Here is a 19,253-nt window from a genome sequence, read left to right as displayed (position 1 = left end):
GGTCTGTGTGCGCTCACTGGCCAGACTGGGGTGACCACTGAATCTAGATTATCCAGCCTGGAAGTTGATAGTACAAACCCAATTCCAAAAAACTTGGGACACTGTACAAATTGAGACTTAAAACCGAATGCAATGATGTGAAAGTTTAAAATTTCAATATTTTATTCAGAATACAACATAGATGACATATCAAATGTTTAAACTGAGAAAATGTATAATTTTAAGGGAAAAATAAGTTTATTTTAAATTTCATGGCATCAACACATCTCAAAAAAGTTGGGACAAGGCCATGTTTACCACTGTGTCGCATTACCTCTGTAAACATCTGGGGACAGAGGAGACAAGTTGCTCAAGTTTAGGAATAGGAATGTTGTCCCATTCTTGTCTAATACAGGCTTCTAGTTGCGCAACTGTCTTAGGTCTTCTTTGTCACATCTTCCTCTTTATGATGCGCCAAATGTTTTCTATGGGTGAAAGATCTGGACTGCAGGCTGGCCATTTCAGTACCCGGATCCTTCTTCTACGCAGCCATGATGTTGTAATTGATGCAGTATGTGGTCTGGCATTGTCATGTTGGAAAATGCTTAAAGAGATGACGTCTGCATGGGAGCATATGTTGTTCTAGAACTTGGATATACCTTTTAGAATTAGTGGTGCTTTTCCAGATGTGTAAGCTGCCCATGCCACACGTACTCATGCAACCCCATACTGTCAGAGATGCAGGCTTCTGAATTGAGCGCTGATAACTTGGGTTGTCCTTGTCCTCTTTAGTCCGGATGACATGGCATCCCAGTTTTCCAAAAAGAACTTCAAATTTTGATTTGTCTGACCACAGAACAGTTTTCCACTTTGCCACAGTCCATTTTAAATGAGCCTTGGCCCAGAGAAAACGCCTGTGCTTCTGGATCATGTTTAGATATGGCTTCTTTTTTGGCCTCTAAAGTTTACCCGGCATCAGCGAATGGCACGGTGGATTGTGTTCACTGACAATGTTTTCTGGAAGTATTCCGAGTCCATGTTGTGATTTCCATTACAGTAGCCTTCCTGTATGTGATGCAGTGCTGTCTAAGGGCCCGAAGATCACAGGCATCCAGTATGGTTTTCCGGCCTTGACCCTTACGCACAGAGATTGTTCCAGATTCTCTGAATCTTTGGATGATATTATGCACTGTATATGATTATAACTTCAAACTCTGCAATTTTTATCTGAGAAACTCCTTTCTGATATTGCTCCACTATTTTTTGCTGCAGCATTGGGGGAATTGGTGATCCTCTGCCCATCATGACTTCTGAGAGACACTGCCACTCTGAGAGGCCCTTTTATACCCAATCATGTTGCCAACTGACCTAATAAGTTGCAAATTGGTCTTCCAGCTGTTCCTTATATGTACATTTAACTTTTCCGGCTTCTTATTGCTACCTGTCCCAACTTTTTTGGAATGTGTAGCTCCCATGAAATCCAAAATGAGCCAATATTTGGCATAACATTTCAAAATGTCTAACTTCCAAAATTTGATATGTTATCTATATTATATTGTGAATAAAATATACGTTTAAGAGATTTGTAAATTAGTCCATTCCTTTTTTACTCACAATTTGTAGTGTCCCAACTTTTTGGAATTGGGTTTGTAGATCTCACAGGAAAAAAAAACATGAGAATAAAATCCATCTAAAATAAAAAATTGCTAGGACCAAAGATCCCAGCAAGGAACTAGGTCCTTACTCCTGACTAGGCAGAGGAAAAAAAACAGAGTACCTATAGTAGAGAGGGGAGTATACCTCCTGGGACTGCCCATTGGCGTAGTCAAGTTCTTTTTCTGCCTAGTGTCTTACTCCTGTAGGGGGCAGTATAACCCAATGGTCAAGAAGATCAGGAGCTGTGTCCGTCAATGAACAAAAGAGAAATAAAACCTAATGCAGCCACCATATCTAAACACTGGCAAGTTGCAATGCATTACAAGAAAAAAAAAAAAAAGTGTAAAATGGAGTTTAGGTTTTATTCTGCTAAACAGATTGTATATATTCAAAGTAATGATAATAGGATATCTGAATAGATTTAAATAGTGCTCGCTTTAAAATGCTGCAGCTGTGCCTAAATATTTCCATGTATGCGCATTGTACTCTAAATCTGCACTATGCATGTGCGGATCCCTTTCATCCAATGGTGGAACAATGTTAACCCACCCATGCGCAGTGAGGTTGTAGGCTATAACCAAGCATGCATAGCATATTGTGCTGCCTCCTCTTTGCTGGGCAGATCATAATGGCAGTGAGATCCCTTTTGTGTGGGGTAGTGTATTGCAACTCCTGCATATGATCTCACCGCCAATTTGTGACGCTAGAAATATAGTGGCGAAATCCCACACAAGTAGTGGAAGTGCACTACCAAAAAAAAAAAAAAAGTATTGATTGCCTCTAAAATGCCATGATTTTGCTCTACAAAAAGGAACAGATAGTAAACCTGCCCAAATGACTACTGTGAGGAACGGCAGCAAATATGTCCTTATTGGGAGACTACCTGTAGAAGCATAGCGGGGGATCCTTTGTTGCTGATGGGTGGTTTTATTCCTTCATCATCAGCCTCTGGCATTTCAAGCATCTGTACCTAAGAGAGAAAAAAGCATACCAAACGATTTACAAAAATAGGGCATAGTCAGCATTTCCAAACCAGTAACGCTGTAATATTTAAAATTACAGGCAACTATTCATTGTTTAAAATGCTGGTGTTTTAAAGTGGAACCCCAGGCAAAACCTGTAAAATATTTGCCTGTTCTTCACTTCCGGGCTTCAAGACAAATCAGAAAGTGAGAGGCACTCATCCCAAAGTAAAGGGAAATCCCAACTTTGACAGGTGTCAATGCTCACTTCCTATAGAGATGGAGAAGATCTTTGACACACCAGAAAGTGTTGGGATATCTACAGAGGCTGAGGATCAGCAACACAGATGAGATTAAGACACAAGCTGCTGCTGGAAAGGTAAGTATACATCATCTTCTTTTACAGGCTTGCTGTAAGTTACTTGAACGCTCTTGCTGCCACTGGTGTATGTTGATATATGTATGTTGACAGCAGCAGGGGAGTTTTACAAACTCCTATTGTGGCAGCTGTATAAGACTGGAAGGTGTAGAAATCTGACAAGCCAACTATCGGTTGTCTGGTGTAATCAAGCCAGTGATGCACATGCGCGAGATTGCGATCGGCATTCTGGGTAGCTGAAATCAGGAAGGACACAGCAGCTTCAGACTTTTTTAAAGGTAAGATTTTATCTATATTCATTTACTGTACTCTACTCTAAAGTGGCAATAGTATTAGTGTAATTGGGGATAGCTTAGGATTAGGGGGTATTTTTCGGTAAAAAATGTTTTTGTGGCCGGAACTCCGCTTTAAGAACCTGGAAGTAATGTGCACCACACTGCTATTAGGTTCGACTGTCACTTACCCTGGCTGCGTAAGAAGCTAATAAAGTGCAAATTTTGCTCCATTAGTTTCAATGGGGGGCAGGTGAGAAATCAGGGGTCGAATAGACCCCTTGGATCTTATTAAAGAGAACTTGTCACAACAAACCAGTATCACCTAGGATTAAAGCACAAAGGGACAGTGACTAAGTGTGCTACCAAGAATACCACATGCATAAGGGCTTGTGTAGATGGGCATTTCTTTCAGACATTTGAACACAATGCAGCTGCAATGCATGCACTGGAGCACAAAAGACTATATAGTTATCCTTCAGTACAAAGGCATCTTCTAAAGGACATGCTGCATTCATAGAAATAAAATGCAGTGCAAAGCAGAAAAAAAAATAAAAAATCAGCCCGAGAACAGTTTCCACACTGCACCATTGAGGTAAATGAAAATCGGATGACCTGCGTTGACAATATTTCAAACACACATCAAATGCAGGTAAACCGTGTCCAAGTACACATGCCCCAAAACATCCTAGGTGCACATTGCTATCAAAGAGCCGGGTTACCTGGTTTTTTAGTTCTGCAATTAATTGTTCTTTTTTGAGTAAGTCTTCTTTTTGCTCTACAAGCAATGCTTCTTGATTATTAAAGGCTTCAGTTAACTTGCCAAGCTGTTCAGTTGCATGAGCCAAGTCCTCACATAAAAGTTCTCTCTGTTATTTAAAGCAAAAATATTAATAAAGCAATGCTATAACAATTCAAAATTATTAGCCATTGTTCGGTTTCAGGCACAAGACATTTATCCACTAGGGGTAAATAGATCTATAGACACATTAATAAAGGTTACTTAGCAAAGCTTTACCTCAATATTGTCAGCTGACTGTTTCCTTTCCAAGCCCTCTCTCAGTTCCTCGACAAGTTTCTCCTGCTTTTCTAAAAGTGTTTTGCTCTCTTCTTTAGCAGATAAGACAGAACTGTATTTACTCTACAAAAATACAAACACGTTTAATAAAAAAAAAAAAAAAACACTATCACCAGTACACAACAAAATCTACAGACTGCTTTTTAAATTGGACTTTACAAATTCAAACTCTGCTGCTATAGCTAAAATGGAACATGCACTGGTGTTTTAGAACTCAATTGTTTAAAAATAGTCAGAGAAAATTATGTGCAATGGCTGATACAAAAATCCCAGCATCATACAGTATGCCAATTGTTCACAGCCAAGTTATTTTAAATGACTAGAACAGAAAATAAAAATGTAATCAAAGCATTTTTATAATGGAATGGTACACATACATTGAGATCTTCTAATTCTTGTGTAAGAACATCTATAGACTCGGTTTTGTGTAAAAGGGTTGTTCGTAGACTTTGGATTTGGTTCATAAGATCGGTCATGATTTCCTACAACAGAAAAAATGTCTCAATGTTAAAGATTTATTGTATGCACACAATTATAAACAACTTTTCAACCCAATTTAGTTACTGCCAATTTAAAATTAAATGAAAATTTCAGAGAAAACAAAAAATCTGTAATAGGTAAACTGCTATTCTAGTGGGTATACATGCTGTTTAAAACAATACTTTTAAAATTCAGGGCTGGATTATTTTTTATTTTTACATATTTTACCACACTAGTGGTCACTGAGGCCAAGCATCACATAGGGGTACCAATAATGAGATGCTGGGAGCAGAAGGGAATATGACAGTACATGACTTAAGGCCAAAGTCACTAAATGTATAACTGAGCTCCCTGGTCTCCACTCTCTAATGGCACTCAGGGAGGAGGAAGCCATATAAAATTTACAGCAATCTGTAGCTACTTCTAGGTGCCTATATTTGACCCGTGCTCAGGGCCGCCATCAGGGGGGTACAGGCAGTACTGGTGTAAGGGGCCCCGAGCCTCAGAGGGGCCCGGAGGGGGCTGCTTCCCTTACACTTAAAAAAAAAAAAAATTTTCTGAACTTCCGACCGCCACCCGCAACCTACCCCCCCTCCCCCCGCCACGGGGGGGGGGGGGGGGTATTATGGGATAATACTGCAGCTGCTGTTTGTATTGTACGTGTCTGTGGGGGTGGGGGCGTTCTAATCATCACCAGCAAGATCGTCGCCGCACGCCCCCCACCCCCACCGCTGCCGCCATCTGACTGAGGAGGAGAGGAGAGAAGAAATCCCTGCAATTTGCATACAGGCTTCCGAGTGGCCGTAGATCCTGGCTGGCAAGTAGCTGATTGGCCAGCACTCAGCATGGGGGTGGAGTTATCACTGTGCAGGAGGAAGTGTCCCCAGCCCTCGCAGTACGTGCAGCAGAAAGATCATCGTGGAGGGTAAGTAAGTGACTGAACTTTGAATGTGCTGCCTGCTGCTTGTCCACCATTCTTTTGTTTGGACTCCTGGTACACAGACAGAGACAGACTCCAGACATGATGATGGAGTTGCATTGTAAAAATGGCTGGGGATGATTCTGTGTGGGGAAAGGAATTACACTGTGGAGAGCCTCTTCACTTAGTAACTCTCACTTCCACCCAGAATCATCCTCATCCATTTTCACAATGCAACTCCATCATCCCCATACCTGCCCGGGGGGGGGGGGGGGGGGGGGGGATACACTGCATTGAAGGGGGCACGCACACACACTGGTCTCAGGGGGCCTGTACGCTACTCACTACATTCTCAGGGGGCCTGTACGCTACTCACTACATTCTCAGGGGACCTGTACACTGGTCACTAAATTCTCAGGGGACCTGTACGCTACTCACTACATTCTCAGGGGACCTGTACACTGGTCACTACATTCTCAGGGGACCTGTACGCTACTCACTACATTCTCAGGGGACCTGTACGCTGGTCACTAAATTCTCAGGGGACCTGTACGCTACTCACTACATTCTCAGGGGACCTGTACACTGGTCACTACATTCTCAGGGGGCCTGTACGCTACTCACTACATTCTCAGGGGACCTGTACGCTGGTCACTAAATTCTCAGGGGACCTGTACGCTACTCACTACATTCTCAGGGGACCTGTACACTGGTCACTACATTCTCAGGGGGCCTGTACGCTACTGACTACATTCTCAGGGGGCCTGTACGCTACTCACTACATTCTCAGGGGGCCTGTACACTGGTCACTACATTCTCAGGGGACCTGTACACTGGTCACTACATTCTCAGGGGGCCTGTACGCTACTCACTACATTCTCAGGGGGCCTGTACACTGGTCACTACATTCTCAGGGGGCCTGTACACTGGTCACTAAATTCTCAGGGGACCTGTACACTGGTCACTACATTCTCAGGGGACCTGTACACTGGTCACTACATTCTCAGGGGGCCTGTACACTGGTCACTAAATTCTCAGGGGACCTGTACACTGGTCACTACATTCTCAGGGGACCTGTACACTGGTCACTACATTCTCAGGGGGCCTGTACGCTACTCACTACATTCTCAGGGGGCCTGTACGCTAGTCACTACATTCTCAGGGGGCCTGTACGCTACTCACTACATTCTCAGGGGACCTGTACGCTAGTCACTACATTCTCAGGGGACCTGTACGCTACTCACTACATTCTCAGGGGGCCTGTACGCTAGTCACTACATTCTCAGGGGACCTGTACGCTACTCACTACATTCTCAGGGGACCTGTACGCTAGTCACTACATTCTCAGGGGACCTGTACGCTGGTCACTACATTCTCAGGGGGCCTGTACGCTACTCACTACATTCTCAGGGGACCTGTACGCTACTCACTACATTCTCAGGGGGCCTGTACACTGGTCACTACATTCTCAGGGGGCCTGTACACTGGTCACTAAATTCTCAGGGGACCTGTACACTGGTCACTACATTCTCAGGGGACCTGTACACTGGTCACTACATTCTCAGGGGGCCTGTACACTGGTCACTAAATTCTCAGGGGACCTGTACACTGGTCACTACATTCTCAGGGGACCTGTACACTGGTCACTACATTCTCAGGGGGCCTGTACGCTACTCACTACATTCTCAGGGGGCCTGTACGCTAGTCACTACATTCTCAGGGGGCCTGTATGCTACTCACTACATTCTCAGGGGACCTGTACGCTAGTCACTACATTCTCAGGGGACCTGTACGCTACTCACTACATTCTCAGGGGACCTGTACGCTAGTCACTACATTCTCAGGGGACCTGTACGCTACTCACTACATTCTCAGGGGACCTGTACGCTAGTCACTACATTCTCAGGGGACCTGTACGCTACTCACTACATTCTCAGGGGACCTGTACGCTAGTCACTACATTCTCAGGGGACCTGTACGCTACTCACTACATTCTCAGGGGACCTGTACGCTAGTCACTACATTCTCAGGGGGCCTGTACGCTACTCACTACATTCTCAGGGGACCTGTACGCTAGTCACTACATTCTCAGGGGACCTGTACGCTACTCACTACATTCTCAGGGGACCTGTACGCTAGTCACTACATTCTCAGGGGGCCTGTACGCTACTCACTACATTCTCAGGGGACCTGTACGCTACTCACTACATTCTCAGGGGGCCTGTACGCTAGTCACTACATTCTCAGGGGACCTGTACGCTAGTCACTACATTCTCAGGGGGCCTGTACGCTACTCACTACATTCTCAGGGGGCCTGTACACTGGTCACTAAATTCTCAGGGGACCTGTACACTGGTCACTACATTCTCAGGGGACCTGTACACTGGTCACTACATTCTCAGGGGACCTGTACACTGGTCACTACATTCTTAGGGGACCTGTACACTGGTCACTACATTCTCAGGGGACCTGTACACTAGTCACTAAATTCTCAGGGGGCCTGTACACTGGTCACTAAATTCTCAGGGGGCCTGTACGCTACTCACTACATTCTCAGGGGGCCTGTACGCTAGTCACTACATTCTCAGGGGACCTGTACGCTACTCACTACATTCTCAGGGGACCTGTACGCTGGTCACTACATTCTCAGGGGGCCTGTACACTGGTCACTACATTCTCAGGGGGCCTGTACACTGGTCACTAAATTCTCAGGGGGCCTGTACGCTACTCACTACATTCTCAGGGGGCCTGTACGCTAGTCACTACATTCTCAGGGGACCTGTACGCTACTCACTACATTCTCAGGGGGCCTGTACGCTAGTCACTACATTCTCAGGGGACCTGTACGCTACTCACTACATTCTCAGGGGACCTGTACGCTACTCACTACATTCTCAGGGGGCCTGTACGCTAGTCACTACATTCTCAGGGGACCTGTACGCTACTCACTACATTCTCAGGGGACCTGTACGCTGGTCACTACATTCTCAGGGGGCCTGTACACTGGTCACTACATTCTCAGGGGGCCTGTACACTGGTCACTAAATTCTCAGGGGGCCTGTACGCTACTCACTACATTCTCAGGGGGCCTGTACGCTAGTCACTACATTCTCAGGGGACCTGTACGCTACTCACTACATTCTCAGGGGACCTGTACGCTGGTCACTACATTCTCAGGGGACCTGTACGCTGGTCACTACATTCTCAGGGGGCCTGTACGCTACTCACTACATTCTCAGGGGGCCTGTACACTGGTCACTAAATTCTCAGGGGACCTGTACACTGGTCACTACATTCTCAGGGGACCTGTACACTGGTCACTACATTCTCAGGGGACCTGTACACTGGTCACTACATTCTCAGGGGACCTGTACACTGGTCACTACATTCTCAGGGGACCTGTACACTGGTCACTACATTCTCAGGGGACCTGTACACTGGTCACTACATTCTCAGGGGACCTGTACACTGGTCACTACATTCTCAGGGGGCCTGTACGCTACTCACTACATTCTCAGGGGGCCTGTACACTGGTCACTACATTCTCAGGGGACCTGTACGCTACTCACTACATTCTCAGGGGGCCTGTACGCTACTCACTACATTCTCAGGGGACCTGTACGCTACTCACTACATTCTCAGGGGGCCTGTACGCTAGTCACTACATTCTCAGGGGACCTGTACGCTACTCACTACATTCTCAGGGGACCTGTACGCTGGTCACTACATTCTCAGGGGGCCTGTACACTGGTCACTACATTCTCAGGGGGCCTGTACACTGGTCACTAAATTCTCAGGGGGCCTGTACGCTACTCACTACATTCTCAGGGGGCCTGTACGCTAGTCACTACATTCTCAGGGGACCTGTACGCTACTCACTACATTCTCAGGGGGCCTGTACGCTAGTCACTACATTCTCAGGGGACCTGTACGCTACTCACTACATTCTCAGGGGACCTGTACGCTGGTCACTACATTCTCAGGGGACCTGTACGCTGGTCACTACATTCTCAGGGGGCCTGTACGCTACTCACTACATTCTCAGGGGGCCTGTACGCTAGTCACTACATTCTCAGGGGACCTGTACGCTAGTCACTACATTCTCAGGGGACCTGTACGCTGGTCACTACATTCTCAGGGGGCCTGTACGCTAGTCACTAAATTCTCAGGGGGCCTGTACGCTAGTCACTACATTCTCAGGGGGCCTGTACGCTAGTCACTACATTCTCAGGGGGCCTGTACGCTACTCACTACATTCTCAGGGGGCCTGTACGCTACTCACTACATTCTCAGGGGGCCTGTACACTACTCACTACATTCTCAGGGGGCCTGTACGCTGGTCACTACATTCTCAGGGGGCCTGTACGCTACTCACTACATTCTCAGGGGGCCTGTACGCTGGTCACTACATTCTCAGGGGGCCTGTACACTGGTCACTACATTCTCAGGGGGCCTGTACGCTGGTCACTACATTCTCAGGGGGCCTGTACGCTGGTCACTACATTCTCAGGGGGCCTGTACGCTGGTCACTACATTCTCAGGGGGCCTGTAATAATTTTTGTTTCATGCCTGTTAAATTGAATTTCTAAGGAGAATAAAGGTATTGTGCTTTAGTCAATCAAGAGTTGTTATATTGTTTGATTCATGTATGAAAGAGGAAATATCTAAGATAAGGAAGGGTTGTATTCCCTAAGTCTCGGTTCACACTGCAGCGGCACGACTTTCGGGGCGACCTTTGAAGTCGCGTGCACCGCGACTTTGGCACGACTTGCACGGACTTCATAAAATGAATGTCTATGCAAGTCGCTCCAGGTCGCCCCGAAGTAGTACAGGAACCTTTTTCTAAGTCGGAGCGACTTGTGTCGCTCCTATTAGAACGGCTCCTGTACCGAACAATGGGAGCGGGAGGACCGCGACTTGTCAGCCTGACAAGTCGGACTAGTGTGAATGGAGTCTCACTGTTAAATATTGAAAGCACTGATGACTTGTAATACACTTTTCATTTCCATATATTAAGTTGTAAGAGTGCTAAAATAAAAGTGGGCGCACTGAAGGACTTGGTAATATGGCCAGTGGGCAGATTTGGTGGGACGGCCAGTGGGCGGGTCACGGGGAAGATTGGTGGTCAAGCACCGGGGGGCCCAGTCCTAAAGCTGTGTAAGGGGCCCCAAAATTTCTGATGGCTGCCCTGCCCGTGCTAGGGATTTATTATCTTTACAAAAAGCAAAGATTTTACTATAACATTTCCTGGTAAAGTTTACTCTTTACTGTTTAAAATAAAAGTGAAGCACGTGTACCTAAAATAGAAAATACAGTTTATGTTATGCCTGAATATAAAGACATATGTGTGAAAACCATCCCAGAACCCATGAAAAAGGTTACCCTAGGCTTGGACCCGTTTTGCCTTTCCACAAATCCAGGCCATGTCAGTAGTCAGTCTAAAGTCTAGTACACACGGGCCGAATCGGCTGGTTCACTAAACCTGGCAGACATTCGGTTCGTGTGTATGGTAGCTGGGCCGGCTTCTGTCAGACGAGCATGCTGGAAAACCGGCAGCCAAAAAAAAAAAAAATGGTGGTGTGTACTAGGCTTAACACTTTACTATTAGGAGTTTGGCAGGATCCTTGACACAAATGGAAGCCATACCTTATCTGAAGAACACTTTTTCTCAAGATCATTAATGATTTCTTTTGATGCAGTTAATTGGAGTTCACAAGTTTGTAGTTGTGTGATCTAAATGGGATTATAATACAAGGAGCATTAAATAAGGAATTTTCTAAAGACCACACACAGATACAAGGCAGACACATTGAGTCAAAAGAAGATGGTCAACAAAATGCATATATGACAAGCATATGCTATCTCGCAAAGAATGCAACAGCACATCAGAAGGGGCACTCTGCAATGTAAGATCTTTAGATTGTTATGCAGAAAACAAACCTCAATAAAAGGATTAGTGGACTTTCTGAAGGTGAAAAGGAAGAGGAAGACAAGTCCAGTCCAAGAATACATAGTCACAGACCTCCAAGTCCTCAGTCCTATACAGTATAAGGCCAGCCAAAAAGGTTTAAATCTCGGCTGATTTAGCAGGAAACAGCTGGGATTCAAACCGTGTATGGGCAGGCTGAATGTACCAAGTTGATCGATCGCTCAACCTGGGTACAACCAGCCTGTCAGATTTTACTTGCGAATATCGCTAGCAGGTGCTATAGTCGCCAGCATTAATCATGGTATTCTCCCAGCAGGGACAGCTTGCCCCCCCTGGGGGAATACAATGTCTCGGCAGGAGGGATTCCCCTGTCAGCACTGTCTGTGTTGATGATTGAATCATGCAAATTTCTTTCCTGCAACCCGTGGTTGGGGAGGGGGAGCTGTTCCTGTCCGGAGAACACAGTGATTATTACTAGCGGCTATAGCTGCTGGCAATAATGGCTTTTAAAAATCAGACATGCTGGTTGTATCCAAGTTGATTAGATGGTTAGAATCTGCCAGTTTAGCAGAAACTGGCCGAGATTTGCACCATTTATTGCCATCTTAAGGATGTTTGGTGTGGGGTAATACATTGAGAGACAGGAGCAAAAAGAACAGCATGAGAGATGAAAAAGCAAAAAAAAAAATGAAGGCTCCTTTCACACAGAGTCCGCCAACGAATCCGCCTGCTCAACAGGGGATCTCTGCGTTGATTCCTGCTGAGCAGGCGGACGGACAGGTCATGTCTGCTCCGCTAATACAGAGCGGACGCAGCCCGCTGTCCCCCATGAGCTGTCGGATGGAAACAAACCACCTGTCTGTTTCCATCTGATTGTCATCTGATCCCCATTCATCTGTTTTTGGAGGACAGGATCAAAACGGATGTCGGTGGCTGTCAACAAAAAACTGACAGACGGACCCAAACGGTCCGTCAGTGTAAAAAGGCCACTAAAGGTTTAAAAGTAACAAAAAATGCAGGCAAGCATCAAAAACAATACAGACAAAACAAGACATTTTAAAGTGAAAGTCCAATGGACAAGTGCACCATAGAAACTCTTTGCAGAACAGTGTAAAAAATAGTTAAACCATTAGCTATAACCAGCTTCCAGGAGTGACGTGAAATACCCATCACATCGTGCTGTGAGAATGCAACTTATTCCGCTTGCTCTAGGCTAGAGCTAGTACCTCCTAACTGGCCCAGGATTTCACACAGGGGCAATGATCCATAGACTGCGTAGGCCCTGTCAAATCAACAGGAAGCTTACACAGAGCTTTTATTCTTTGGTAAAAGGGGGAAAACAGAGTTGTGTAAAAGATGAGATAGGGAGTTAGGTGACCCTTTTGGGGTGGGGCAACGGAAAAGATCACAATAGGAAAAGCCTATCTTTTTTTTTTTTTTTTTTTTATAGTATTGCAACCTAAATTAAAAGTTTCAAGTCCTACAGCCTAATCACACAGATGGTCTTTACTTACGTGTTCTCTTGATAAAATATGGGGAGGAATATGCAGCAGGCTGAACCTCTTGTTCTACATAGATAACCACACTGCTTGGAAAAGCAACAGCAAGCAAAAAAAGAGATTTTTGTACTTACCGTAAAATAAATTTCTCTGAGTTCATAAACAGACACAGCGCTCCATAAATCTTAACTACTGGGTTATATTGCCTCCTCCAGGAGTAGGACTAAGCAGAACAAAAAACACCTGGCTACGCCCATGGGCCATCCTCAGCTTGATATAACACCCCCATCTCTGCTCTATGTAACCAGTTTAGCAGCAGTACTAGAAGTATCAGAACTCCATAGAGGGGTGGGTGCTGTGTCCGTCAATTAACTCAGAGAAATGGATTTTACGGTGTGTACCAAAATCCCATTTTCTCTTTTGCTCATCAACGGCCACATCGCTCCATAAATCATAACTACCGGGATGTCCAAAAGCAGTGCCAAAAGGAAAATGAGGGGTGGGAAAAAAATAACCCAAGGCTAAATATAAGAGCCTTTAACCAGGACACAGGAGCCTTAACCGGGTCACAGGAGCCACGTCTGAAAAATAAAAAAAGTTTAAAGAAAAACACCAACACCCCTCAAGAGGGAACAGCCCCTCTTAAACAGCAGCCTGCAAAACTTTGAGACCAAAAGAAGCACCTGCAGATGCAAAAGTATCTACATTATAGAATTTTGTGAAAGTATGCATGGACGACCAAGTGGCCACCTTGCAAACTTGCGATATTGATGGCCGATGACGAAAGGCCGAAGAAGAACTCAGCGCTCGAGTAGAATGTGCCGTGACAGTGACAGGTGGAACCTGACCTTTAATGGAATAGGCCTGAGTCACCGTCTGTCTGATCCATGTGGAGATGGTAGCCGAAGAAGCGGCCAGCCCTTTTCTTGGTCTGTTCATAACCACAAAAAGCGAGTCTGACCCCCGAAAGGACTCGGTAGCTGCCAGATACACCCGAATCGCATGAACCACATCCAAGGTATGCAAAGAAAATTCCTTGGGTTGAGCCAGCTTGGGACACAAGGAAGTCAACACAATGTCCTCATTCAAATGGAAGTCAGACAACTTTGGGCAGGAATGATGGACTGGGACTAAGAACCACTTTATCCCTATGGACCACTAAATCGGGACTGCGACAGGATAATGCCTCTAATTCTGATACCCTGAGGGCTGAGGTAATCGCCACCAAGAATGTCACCTTCTGGGATAACATAGGCAAGGGAATCTCCCTTATATTCTCAAATGAAAGTAAGGAGTGCGTGGCTAGGGGGGTCACTGAAAGAAGATTGCCAGGGCAGACACTGGCCCCTGATGGCACTCAAGGCCAACTTCTGATCAACGCCCTGTTGAGGAAAGGTTAAGAACCAAGCCACAGAAAAGAATCGAGGATGAGCGCCAATCGACTCACACCAAGAAATGTACGCTTTCCACGTACAATGGTATATCTTGCTGGAAGACTACCTTCTCACCATAGTAGGGATCACTGATCCAGACAGACCTCTATCCCTCAGCACCTGGCTTTCAAAGCTAAGCCCTTAAAACCAGCGACTGAAAAGTAGGATGGTAGATCAACCCTTGGGACAACTGGTCTTCTCTGAGAGGAAGCCCCCAAGGGAAGTTTATGGCCACCAGACTGTTTGGAAGATCCTCGCCCTCACAAGATGTGCGGAAGAAGCCTGAGCCGAGGATGATACTGGCCTTACCGTGGCCCTTGGACACCTGCGTCTGTCAGAGTAACCCGTAATCTCGCCAAGAACCTCGGTATCCACCTGTGGAGCCGAACCTGCTAAAAGGAGCTGAATGTACACTGCCTTGTGAAAGTATTCGGCCCCTTGAACTCTGCGACCTTTTGCCACATTTCAGGCTTCAAACATAAAGATATAAAACTGTAATTTTTTGTGAACAAACAACAAGTGGGACACAATCATGAAGTGGAACGAAATTTATTGGATATTTCAAACTTTAACAAATAAAAAACTGAAAAATTGGGCGTGCAAAATTATTCAGCCCCTTTACATTCAGTGCAGCAAACTCTCTCCAGAAGTTCAGTGAGGATCTTTGAATGATCCAATGTTGACCTAAATGACTAATGATGATAAATAGAATCCACCTGTGTGTAATCAAGTCTCCGTATAAATGCACCTGCGATAGTCTCAGAGGTCCGTTTAAAGCGCAGAGAGCATCATAAAGAACAAGGAACACACCAGGCAGGTCCGAGATACTGTTGGAGAAGTTTAAAGCCGGATTTGGATACAAAAAGATTTCCCTAGCTTTAAACATCCCAAGGAGCACTGTGCAAGCGATAATATTGAAATGGAAGGAGTATCAGACCACTGCAAATCTACAAAGACCGGGCCGTCCCTCTAAACTTTCAGCTCATACAAGGAGAAGACTGATCAGAGATGCAGCCAAGAGGCCCATGATCACTCTGGATGGTGGGAGACTCTGTCCATAGGACAACAATCAGTCGTATACTGCACAAATCTGGCCTTTATGGAAGAGTGGCAAGAAGAAAGCCATTTCTTAAAGATATCCATAAAAAGTGTCGTTTAAAGTTTGCCACAAGCCACCTGGGAGACACGCCAAACACGTGGAAGAAGGCAACAATGCAAGCGTTATGTTTGGCGTAAAAGCAACACAGCTCATCACCCTGAACACACCATCCCCACTGTCAAACATGGTGGTGGCAGCATCATGGTTTGGGCCTGCTTTTCTTCAGCAGGGACAGGGAAGATGGTTAAAATTGATGGGAAGATGGATGGAGCCAAATACAGGACCATTCTGAAAGAAAACCTGATGGAGTCTGCAAAAGACCTGAGACTGGGACGGAGATTTGTCTTCCAACAAGACAATGATCCAAAACATAAGGCAAAATCTACAATGGAATGGTTCACAAATAAACATATCCAGGTGTTAGAATGGCCAAGTCAAAGTCCAGACCTGAATCCAATCGAGAATCTGTGGAAAGAACTGAAAACTGCTGTTACAAACGCTCACTGAGCTCGAGCTATTTTTCAAGGAGGAATGGGCAAAAATTTCAGTCTCTCGATGTGCAAAACTGATAGAGACATACCCCAAGCGACTTACAGCTGTAATTGCAGCAAAAGGTGGCGCTACAAAGTATTAACTTAAGGGGGCTGAATAATTTTGCACGCCCAATTTTCAGTTTTTAATTTGTTAAAAAAGTTTGAAATATCCAATAAATTTCGTTCCACTTCATGATTGTGTCCCACTTGTTGATTCTTCACAAAAAATTACAGTTGTATATCTTTATGTTTGAAGCCTGAAATGTGGCAAAAGGTCGCAAAGTTCAAGGGGGCTGAATACTTTCGCAAAGGCACTGTAGGACTGTGCAAGCAGAAATGTCTTGAAGGTGGATACCACCAGACTCCGAACCTCTATGCAAAATGGGAGAGAGAACTATCTGTGTGACAGCAGCTGGTGAGTCACAGCCTGTGATTCCTGAAGTTTGTCCAGAGGAAGGACCACCCTGGTCAGAATTCGAATCAGACCTAGGTAAAATCAATTCCCTGGACAGGAATAGGGGGAACCTTCAGTAGCTCAGACATCACTTGAACCTTTTCAGGAGTTAAATCCGCACAAGGAGACTCGGGACCTAAAAAGGACAAGCTTTGTCCCTCTTTCTGGGTACCCCCAAAATAATCCTTTCATGGATCCCCTTGACACTCATGAAGGAGGTCCACGAGGCCAGAAACAAGTGAAGATGTCCCCCCAACCCAATAATGGGTGAAGGCAGACCTTCATGCTGAAGGGGTCTTGTATGTGGGTCCCGAGAAGCTAGCTCTAGGCTTACCAGACCAAGAATGCTTGGAATCTCCCGGGGAAGATTTGAAAGATCTATTTCCCTTATTCTCCGTCCCTGAAGCACAACATTTTCTATGTGCTGAGAAGGAGGGCCCCCGTCTGCGACAACGCTCCTTCCCTTTCCTAGGCTATGGCAGAAAGGTAACCCCCCTCCGTGATACCCTTAATGATGTCATCCAGGGTAGCCCCAAACAGGCAATCGCCTTGAAAGGGCAGCTCAATGAGAGCTCTTTTAAAGGCTTGGTCTGCGGACCAATTCTTAAGCCACAGCATGCGCATAATCACCACCACCAAACAGAAAGTTTGGAAAGCACCGGCGCTGTATCACAAATAAACTGCAGCCCATGGACCAACTTAAGCAGCAGGGACTTGCTCACCCCTCAGGCCCTGGGGCAAAAGCTTGGCCCATTCAGTTAGGTTTTGAGACACCAGGGTTGAGGCAAAGACTGGCCGCAACGTCGAACCAGCCATAGTAAACATGCTGCGTGCCACAGCCTCTGCTTTCCTGTCAGCCAGGTCCTTAATCACTTCCCGCCCGCCCTACAGGCAAATGGTTGCATCATCCTGACCGGACGTCATATGACGGCGATCGGTGCTGCGGTGTGTCACTCTGACTGTCGTAGGCTCTTTACCATGTGACCAGCTGTGTGCCACTAGAACCATCAGGGATGCCCATCCCTGACCCTACTGTTTTGTTTGGAGGAGCGCCGAGAATTCGATCCCAGCATCACCATGGACACCATCCCTGTTCATATGTCCCAGGAAGGAGGAAACTGAGGAGGAGCTTTGGCATCCCCATGAGGCTTCGGTCGTCTCCAGCGTCTCCCGGACTAAGGGAAAATACCCCTATGATATCATTGGGCTACACAAACATGGCCGCCAACAGGAGACCAGCCAGACTAAGGCAAAATGGCTGCCTTCAGCTACAGCATGCTGCCAGGATCTTCCCTGTGCCCTCTGCAAGGGGAACCCCCTCCTAAAAAAGGTATGATACACGTTAGGGGAGACTCCGCTGTGCACTCTGCACCGGTCTCTTCACTGGGACCCCCCTACACTATACTCACACTGCAAACAGTGGGGCATGCACCTAGGGGTTTCCTACACTGGGACCCCTCCAGACTACCAGGTCCGTACACACTATACCAGGACCATTACAGAGTGGGGAAAGCGGGGGAGACCCCAGGCGTCTCTGCTACATCCTCATTTCCTGAGATCCCCACCAGACTCCAGGTCCAGACAGGGGGGAAAGGGAGTTGGGGAAGCCTAGCTCACTGAGGGATTTTTTAAGGATGGGAGGAGGGAACCTGCAGGCAGGTCAGATCGTCCCTGAAGCACAGAATCCTCACCATTAAAGTCGGGGAGATGTTGGCCAAGGGGCCGCTGCGACTCAGACCCAAGCCCGGTTGTATGCAACCCTGCAAGACGTTTAACTCACAGGGCAGTTTCTGTCCCTGAGGCTATGTAGCAGCCTCCACGCGCTCCCTGGCTGGGGTGGGGGGGGACCACTGGATCTAGATTATCCAGCCCATCGCCCAACCCCGGCAGTTGATTGCAGATCTCCCGAGAGAAAAAACAACAACAAAGATGTAAGCAAGGAGAAAAACATTGCTAGGACCAGAGATCATGACTAGACAGATTAAAACTGATTACCTAGAGCAGAGAGGGGGGTTATTTACCAAGCTGAGGACGGCACATGGGCATAGCCAGGTGTTTTTTGTTCTGCCTAGCCCTACTCCTGGATGAGCCAATATAACCCAGTAGTTAAGATTAATGGAGCGCTGTGTCCGTCGATGAACAAAAGAGAAATCATACCTCGTGAAATGTAAACTTCTGAGATTTGTTTTTTGCACAACAGCAATGTGTACACACATTTGACATTCCAGCTCCTACCTATCTTTTTAACCAATATGAACACAAGAAAGCACTTGTGTGCACAGAAACTACCTAAGGAATCCATGCAAATATTGGCTTTACCTGTAGCTCGCACTTCGTTGTCAGCTCCGAGCACTGTTTTTTGAGGATCACATTCTCTTCCAGAACTTTCAGAAGCTCTCTAAATAAAAAAAAGCAAAAAAAACAAAACAAAAACACAGTGTTATACAAGGGACAATAGTTACAGAAAGACAACAGCTGCCTCTGTAATAGTCTGGCATTTTCCAATACCAAAGAGTGCATTTTTCTGTTTTTGTAAAGTATCACTCCTTGGGCGATGAATTTAAAGAGGAAGCAACCCTCT

General features: G+C 46.0%; 1 protein-coding gene across 1 annotated transcript in view; it reads right to left on the bottom strand.

The window, feature by feature from the left end:
• KIF15 (kinesin family member 15) overlaps window positions 1-19,253 on the bottom strand; it is a gene marked incomplete at its 3' end in the record, with an annotated part of 260,968 nt that overhangs the window by 46,262 nt on the left and 195,453 nt on the right. The window contains exons 23-28 of the mRNA XM_082258917.1: window positions 18,992-19,070; window positions 11,372-11,458; window positions 4,704-4,808; window positions 4,267-4,389; window positions 3,971-4,117; window positions 2,519-2,605 (exon numbers count right to left, since the gene is read on the bottom strand). Coding sequence (XP_082115043.1) covers window positions 2,519-2,605; window positions 3,971-4,117; window positions 4,267-4,389; window positions 4,704-4,808; window positions 11,372-11,458; window positions 18,992-19,070 — 628 coding nt within the window. The remainder of the gene's footprint in view (window positions 1-2,518; window positions 2,606-3,970; window positions 4,118-4,266; window positions 4,390-4,703; window positions 4,809-11,371; window positions 11,459-18,991; window positions 19,071-19,253) is intronic.

The sequence above is a fragment of the Pelophylax lessonae genome (assembly GCF_965119305.1).
Source record: "Pelophylax lessonae genome assembly, chromosome: 5".
NCBI classification, from domain to species: Eukaryota; Metazoa; Chordata; class Amphibia; order Anura; family Ranidae; genus Pelophylax; species Pelophylax lessonae.
The sequence above is the reverse complement of the archived record's forward strand: the minus strand, read 5'-3'. Positions and strand labels throughout refer to the sequence as shown.